This window comes from Austrofundulus limnaeus, unplaced genomic scaffold, assembly GCF_001266775.1.
Source record: "Austrofundulus limnaeus strain Quisiro unplaced genomic scaffold, Austrofundulus_limnaeus-1.0 Scaffold31, whole genome shotgun sequence".
Classification (NCBI taxonomy): Eukaryota; Metazoa; Chordata; class Actinopteri; order Cyprinodontiformes; family Rivulidae; genus Austrofundulus; species Austrofundulus limnaeus.
The window spans coordinates 19,364-27,520 of NW_013952433.1; the positions used below are offsets into that span (position 1 = coordinate 19,364).

Sequence of the window (8,157 nt, forward strand, 5' to 3'; positions counted from 1 at the left end):
CAATCAAGGTGAACAGGTGAAACAGGTGAGGAAACTCGAATTGAGGCAGTTCTGAAGGCAAAAGGGGGTCCAACCCGTTACTAGCATGGTGTACCTAATAAAGTGGCCGGTGAGTGTATATATATATATATAAAATCACTCTACAAAATAAAACAGACAGGTTCTGTGCTTTTTAAAACAATAAAACCAGTTGGGAACAGGGTCTGTGTCTGCTGTTTGATCTTTCTACTTTCAGACTCTTCAAAGGAAGAAAAGGTAATAAAAAGTGATGTTTTATTTTATTCCTCAGTGAAGAAAAGAAGGCCAGAACCAGCAGTGATCCTGCACAGGCCTGCCAGTCCTCTAGGTCCGATCAGAGCTCATTAGGCTCAAAGTCCTGCCCTCGAAGCGGCCTCTCCTCCGTGGCTCGGCTGGTGAAGGTGGGCCGCTGTAAGAACGTGGTGGTGGTGGCCGGAGCCGGAATCAGCACGGCCAGCGGCATCCCGGACTTCAGGTCTGTATTTTTATCCTCATCGCTCTGGACCCGATCACTGATGTCCCTCTGTGGGTCGAACAGAACCTGGTTGAATTGCTGATCTGAACCTGATTGAAACCTTTCAGGACTCCAGGAACAGGTCTCTACGCCAACTTGGAGAAGTACAACGTCCCTTACCCAGAAGCCATTTTCAACATCGACTACTTCTCCAACGACCCGCAGCCTTTCTTCTCGCTGGCCAAGGCTCTGTATCCTGGGGTTCACCGGCCCAACTACATCCATTACTTCATCCGCATGCTTCACCACAAAGGTCTTCTGCGCCGAGTGTACACGCAGAACATCGACGGACTGGAGAAACGTGAGTGAAGTATCACCAAGTTATCTAGAGAAAAATGCTCAATTACCACTAAATACTAAATTATGTTTTTATCAATATAATGTTCTTCAGCTCTGCTCTGTTGATGGATCTTATTTTAGTTATTACGATATGTTCACATTATTTTAATCTTTACCATAAAACATTAAACAGGTATGAATAATTTACACTATTTCAGGGTTTTCAAAGGTTAATCTACCGATTTTTCCTAATTGCCTAATCATGTTTTTACACTTTTAAAATCTCAGTCTCAGCTTTCGTCCTTTCAGTTTGTGGTATCCCAGATGACAAGCTGGTTGAGGCCCACGGGAGTTTCGCCACAGCTTCCTGTCACCTCTGCTACACTCCATATCCTGCTGATGAGGCTAAAGTACGTCCCGCTCTGTTCAGACAAACACGACTGGTTCATCCCGGTGATCCTCTGTAACTCTGCCTGCTTCACAGACAGCCATAATGAACGACAGCATCCCCACGTGCTCGTTCTGCGCCGCCACCGTCAAACCAGACGTGGTGTTTTTCGGAGAGGACCTCCCTCAGAAGTATTTCCTCCACACCGAAGACTTTCCAAAAGCAGACCTGCTCATCGTTATGGGCACGTCTCTGCAGGTAAACGTGCCGTCAAATCAAACGCCGGCGAGCTRGTGTGTGCCGTCGTCAACGACCGCCTCTGGTTTCAGATTGAGCCGTTCGCCAGCCTGGTGAACACCGTGCGTGCCACAGTGCCGCGCCTCCTCCTGAACCGGCACGCCGTGGGGCCCTTCGAGAGGYTCCCCCTGCGGAGACGAGACCACATGGAGCTGGGGGATCTGGCGGAGACCGTCAGAAGGTTCGCCAAACTCCTGGGCTGGAGCGAAGAAATAGAAGAACTGATGAAGAGGCAGGAAGTGCCGGTGGGTTCAGGGTTTATTTGGATCAGATCGATTTAAAGTTTGATTGRACTGTTAGCAAAATATCTCATTAATCACTGGATGAAACATTGATGTAAGTTTACCACTGATTAAATTTGAGTAAACCCATTGAAGATGACTGAGATTCTACTATTTAGCTGTTTTATTTACAGATGTTGAGCTAAAATTTGGTGTAGCTGAGTTATGCTATAATCAGGGTTCCTGCGGATCCTTAAAGTCTTAAAAAGCCTTAAATACATCAATCCAAAAATAAGGCCTTAATTAGCCTTAAAAGGTCTTAAATCAGTCTTCAGAGGTCTTAAAAATGTTAACACGTTGTAAGTAGGGTGACTGTAATTTGTATCAAATATTAAAATAATTGGTAACATTTATTTATTTTTGAAATATTCCTATTCAGATGTTCCCTTTTGTACACCACTTCACATGCAAATATCTCAACAACTGTCCATCTGAGCAATGTGAAATTTGTTTTCTTATGTTAATAATGTTGTCTTTCCAAAAATACATTCATATTTCATACAAAAATTTGATGTCACATGCACTTTAAGGTTTCATCTACAGCCAGCTGGGGTTGAGAACCCACTGTGAGTCATAAAGCTACAAATGTTGTGTCATTAGAAGATTTCCAGAAATTAAATTAAGTTTACAACTGACTGCTAAGAATGTTTTTTTTGCTATATTTGACAAAATAGAAGTTAGATATGGATAAAAACAGTTGGTCTATTTGCAATATTTGAACAATTCAACCAAAAATACTTTGATTCAAGAGTTTCTTCCAGTTTTACTTTTTTTGTCATTTGTTTATTGTGAAATTGGTCTTAAATTTGATTTCATTTGGCATTAAAGTCATTTAACTTGCCTTAAACTGTAGGAATCCTGTATAATGCATGAGATCTRGCATAACTTTTAAAAAGTTTGACAAACTTTATCATTTCTCAAAAGATAAAAGAGGCTAATGGTACTGACTTGCTCCCTGCAGAGCCTCCCTGCACTGGTGACCGGTGATGCAACACTTTGTCAGAACGCCTCAGCATCACAACCTGAAACATCCAGGTCCAGACGAGGAGCCGGCAGCGGCGGCGAGGACACCGACTCAGAGACGGACAGCAAAAGCTGCGCATCGTCCAACGCAAGCAAATAATGTGTTTTTGTTTTTTCAATCCAGAGTGGGAATTGTTTCTATACATTTACAAAAGGTTTTATCAAGTTTCATATCATGAGGAAGCTTCTGCTCATACTAGTAACTCATTTCCGTATGTGTATTTTATACTGGAGGCTTATTTTGTATGAATAATGCACTGTATTCTAAGCAATATTTAATAAAYTTAATAAAATGAGTCAAAAGAAGACAACCATCCTCGCTCTCCACTTTTATTTAAACTTCAAGTGGTATCTTCTCTGAATAAAATAAGTAGTGGTGCCTACAGTACGCAAGAAGTGTGCAAAAAGAACAAAAAATAAGATTGACTCCCCCCCCACCCCACGATGCATGCAGTTTAACCGTACCTCTTYAGATTGTGGCAGAAAACACAAGGAAAGATCTGTACTCAGATCAGTTTACAAAACACACTAAGAAAAAACATGAATGGCAGAGAAATSTAAATGTAGGACGAGGCTCAGAGTATCAAAGTGTTGGATTAGTGATGTGAGAGCAGGCAGTGGTGATTGAGGTGAATCGTGTGCTTCTGATTACTCACCGTTTTTTTCCTACCGAGTAAAGCTTGGTAATGTTTGTACATGAAGCCGACATCTTACAACTCAAGCAAATAAATTATAATTTGGCTAAAATAAAACTTTGCAGTTTAAACATTTCATTCTCATAAAATTCACCACAGGAAGTTTTTTTTTTCTCCTGAAGTGATCATCAGCCCTCAATCCAGAAAGTTTCATTCATAAAAACTCACTGAGCTGCCTTTTTTTGATTTTCTTTAAATTACACAATCTACATTCTCAACAAGAAGCATGAGTTTAAGCCAAAGGAGTGCTTTACTGTCCCGCCTCTACCACATTTTTATATTTAAATATATGTTGGTACAAAGATAAACTTTAAACTGAAAGGAATAAAAAACACGTGAAGGAATGATTTATCTAACCTTGGCAACAGTGCGGTTAAAAACTATAAATCCAGCAAAAATATTCAGATTTTTTTTTGGGGGGGGAGCAGAAAAACTAGTGATGCGACAGTGACCATAAAGACCTCCCTTCAATAAGAGTGGCCTGAACACAACCTGCTGCTCGACAAATACAAAAACCAGGCTAGGAAAGTAGAGTTTTCATTTCAGTCCTTTAAACTTTAAATCCACGATTAATAATCCTGCAAAGTGTAGCAAATAGATGCTCGACAGTAACAGATTTATGTTTTTCAGCCTTTAACATGCCAAACTGTTTGCCAGTGGTTCAGTATCTTAAACTCGTTACAGTAATCTGGGCGTCCCAGTTCAATGTACAGCGTTTGTGCTACTTCTTCTTTTCGCCTGACGCAGCCACCTCCCAGAGGGAGACGTCGAAGTGTGGCGCGGCGCAGATTTGTTGGACGATCTCGAGTCTCGATGGAGGCGTGAGGGACCCCCACACCGAGGACTTAAAAGTCTGGGGAAAGTGGCCTGAAGTGCACTACTCAGAGTCCGATTCAGAGTTCTCTTCGGGAGGATCGCAGAGGGTTTCTTCGAGAGGCGCTAACGTCCCGTCAGGCCTGACGCCCATCGGTCGGATGACGTTCTGCCTGTAAAAAAAACATCAGATTTTCAAAATTAACCTTAAAAAAAAAAGCCTCCCTGTTCTGGACTCTGCAGTCCTAATGAGGGTTTTCACTTGTATGAATTCACTCTGTATTCATACACATCTCAAGGACCCTCATACCCCCCAACCTTTCATAGACAATCAGCCCRGTTTGACCGTCCTCCCTCCCCTCCTCTGCTTTCCTGTGGCAGTTTAATTACAGGATCAGTACTCACCCTAATCTCCTCAAAGCCACCACTGCCTCCTCAATCCTAATCCAATTATACCTGCCCCGTGTGTCAGCGCTGCCTGTAAGACGGCTCATCTGAGAAACATCCATCAAAGATTTATTTATTTATAAATGTTATGATTTGAAATATTCAAGTGATTCCTGGAAATAAATGTGATTTATTGAGGGGATGTTAAGGTGCCAAAAAATAAAAGTTGAAGGAACATCATATTTAGTGTTGTTTGTCACAATTAAAACATTAAACTCTCCCCCAGGAGTGACAGAGGGCCGAGCAGGTGCTCGGCGTTAATTAGAGGACCGGTTCTGTTTTTGGAGTGGATTCTTTCAGGGCGCTGAGACATCTCCTTAGCACCTGTACCGACGGAGGCACCTCTTTGTCGTCACCGCGCCTTCGCCGGAGGAGGAGAAGAAAGAGGAGGAATCTTCTCATTCTGGCCACGCGTGTCTCATTACAGCCCTCTGAGACCCGACAATAACGAGGTCTGCCTTCTTATGTCCGCGCGTTTATTCAGCCGTGTCCCTTCCTCTTCATCCCACGTTCCACCCAAATTGGTTTGTCTGGTTGCGCCTCTGGTCTCAGGCCACTTCTCGTCCGACCGGTGATTGGCTCTTCGAATGCGAGGGGGAATAAAGTCAGGACGCGTGGTATTAAAAAAAAAAAAAACTGAACGAGACACATAAAGGAAGCGGAGCCGACGAGTCGACCGCGCTCGCCAATTAGGAGCTAATTAACGCGGAGGTGGTAATGATGCTGTAGCAGCACGCCGGCGAGCTCCCATTTAGCCCCAGCTGAATGCAGCAGGCTTAATTGAAGCTGCGTCTGACGGCGGGAGATTCTTCTGAGGGGGGAACCGGTTGGCAGGGAGGAAGCTCAGCGTCACCTTTTCTGCAGGTAGCYTTAGCCTCCTGCTCACAAAAGACAAAAGGTCAACACGAACACAACAGGAGCTTCTGCTGAAGAAACGCCGGCGTAAAGAAATATGAGCAACTGTTGCAGAAATAAAAATAAAATCATCTGAGCTGAGTCGTTTCATTAATAATCCTCCAAACTTTTGACATGTTGGCTAAAGTTTTATTGGTTTTTATTGGTTTGGTTATGGGAATGTTTTTTTTTTGTGTGTTCAGCTGTGCTTTTATTTCATATCCAACGTGTAAATAAGAATGAGGTGAGAAACATCAGGATATATGGGATTCTTTTATCCATTTTGTATTTTTAAATGTATTGCCTTGAATTTTTATTGTTGTGCTAAATGGCTTTTTATCATTTTTAATCATGCTTTTTGCCATATTTTCAGCAATTTTTTTAATGAAAGTAACTTGTTGATTTGTATGTATTGTATTTATATCTCTAGAACCTTGAAGGGCTACAGATGAAAACTAGCCTCCGTGGCTAATTCTGGCATTTTCTGTAATATGTACTGTCCCTTCTTAAATTAAATAAACAAACAACAAGGTATAGGTCCCAAAATCTCATCATTATAAAGACAAAAGCAAAAGATGTTAACTGGTGATCAATTGTTCAGGAGATTTGTCTTTAATATTGAAAAAGAAAGAATGCTAAATCTATAATTTAAAGCTGATTTGTGTTCCTGGAATGATTTTAGCGTTTAACTTTCAATGTTAAACCATGAAAAAGAACTGAATGTAGTCGACTGAAGTCTTATTATAAACTAATATTTTAAATAATTGATATCAGATTCAGAATTTATGACCTGTGTTATAATAAAAAGCTGTGTCTGTCGTTTTCACCAGTTTCTGATCCCATAAATCCGTTTGGCTCAAAGCTTGTTTTGCTGCTTTGGTCGTTACTTTGCTTTTCTGTTTGGAGCTGAGTGCCGTTTAAAACTTCACCCGCTGAGCTTAACATTTATCATTAATCAGAGCTTTCATCTGATGTGTTGTGATACAGATGAGAGGTTTCAGTGCCTTGCCTTGACAACTTGTCAAACATCTTGGCCAGATTCTCCGCCTCGTACTCCTTCTGCTCCTCGGTCATCTCTTCAATCGGATTGGGCATGGGCTCCTCCACGTGACCAGTGATGGGGTTGATGCTGGGAAACAGGAATGAAAGAGTCTGATGTAGATTAATGTTCTCTCCGTTTAAAACCAATAAAACGCGCCGACTTCACTCACAAAGGTTTGGCAGATTTGTATTCTTCTGTGTCCGAGTCTTCGTCTTCAGAGTACTGAGTCTCTCCTCTTCCACCTGCAAGGAGACCTCGAGCCACGAGGAGTCCCGCCGCGTTTCCATATCCAGTGTACTTCAACAGATTGTCCACTAAACAGGCGARGACGTGCAAGAAACACAGGAATGTTTGAGACAGGAAGGTTTCAGCCACTCTGAGGCTCTGCTCCCGACTCACCGCTCTCTTTGCAGAGGACGAAGAGGAACTCCGCCGCCGTTTGCTTCACGCCCATGTCCACATGTGTCATGAGGCGAACCAGCTTGTTCCTGATGGTGCTGCCCACCTCCGGCCTGTTCTTCACATCCTTCAGAGGAGGAAGGACCTGTAACAAAAAAGGAGAACGTTGGTTTCTCATGTAAAGTCTTTGTTCATTGTGYTTTTCTTTTCTGTAATCACCTGAGCTTTGAGGTATCTGCGGATCTCCCTGTGACATCTGGACCCTTCAGTTAAAAGGCTGAGCACCGGAGTCAAACCTTCTTTGTAGTTGGAGCCCTGCTTGGAACCAAACAGACCAAAAACACTTCAAAATCCTCAGGAGCTGGACCACTGCAACATAATGCTCCTCTAATGAAATTCAATGGATCACACCACATGACAAATGTTTTTTTAATCATGTAAAGTTGTAAATTAAAGGAGACATATCCTGCTTTTAAAWCCTTCTTTTTRGCATTTAAATCATTCCYTCAGGCTTTATATAAAGTGGAACTGCAACACTTTGGTCTGAATTCCTCCTCATTGTAACGCCACAAGCCCCTCTTTTATGGGATAAATCTTGTGCCAYCAGGAATTGAATTTGAATTGCTCAGATTGAATCTGAATGTGCATAATTTGAAATTGAATGCATTGGTTTGAAAATAAATTTCACTAAATTAAAACTGAATTTAAAGTTTTGAATTTGAATTAATTTGCTTTGAAACTATTTTGGTCTATTAAAAATTTCAGTTTGACTACTTTCACTTTCAGCTCCATAATTTAATTTCAGTTCCAAAATTGAGATTTTTGTGTCACATCCTGGTCCTTGAGAAAGCCAGCCAGAGTAATCAAACACAGATCCACAGATTTATGTTTCACTTTGGTGAAGTTTCCCTTCTGTTTGTAACAGAGTTGATTCAATCCACTGTAAAAGTGACAAAAACAAAGTTATTTTATTGCAGTGATTACTTTTAGAAAATATTACATTTACATCACATCATGGATCAGTCAGCAGCAGCATCTGATCAATATGGGATCCATGATGTGATGTA

At 41.6% G+C, this 8,157-nt stretch overlaps 2 protein-coding genes across 3 annotated transcripts in view; one reads left to right on the forward strand and one right to left on the reverse strand.

Annotated features, from left to right (window-relative positions):
- The window catches only part of si:dkey-103i16.6 (SIRT1 domain-containing protein), a gene marked incomplete in the record, with an annotated part of 9,062 nt that extends 5,951 nt beyond the window's left edge, over positions 1-3,111 (forward strand). The window contains 6 exon segments of the mRNA XM_014005476.1: positions 290-493; positions 601-833; positions 1,121-1,221; positions 1,296-1,457; positions 1,529-1,741; positions 2,739-3,111. Of these exon segments, the coding sequence (XP_013860930.1) occupies positions 290-493; positions 601-833; positions 1,121-1,221; positions 1,296-1,457; positions 1,529-1,741; positions 2,739-2,900 (1,075 nt within the window).
- A 5-nt stretch (positions 3,112-3,116) lies between these two features.
- The window catches only part of ric8b (RIC8 guanine nucleotide exchange factor B), a 9,885-nt gene continuing 4,844 nt past the window's right edge, over positions 3,117-8,157 (reverse strand). The window contains exons 6-10 of one of the 2 annotated variants that reach the window (XM_014005475.1): positions 7,310-7,405; positions 7,091-7,235; positions 6,861-7,005; positions 6,659-6,778; positions 3,117-4,481 (exon numbers count right to left, since the gene is read on the reverse strand). In XM_014005475.1, the coding sequence (XP_013860929.1) occupies positions 4,373-4,481; positions 6,659-6,778; positions 6,861-7,005; positions 7,091-7,235; positions 7,310-7,405 (615 nt within the window). In that variant the 3' untranslated portion in view covers positions 3,117-4,372. Of the gene's footprint in view, positions 4,482-4,511; positions 5,634-6,658; positions 6,779-6,860; positions 7,006-7,090; positions 7,236-7,309; positions 7,406-8,157 lie in introns of those variants that run through there. The other variant, XM_014005474.1, reaches the window with a different exon arrangement.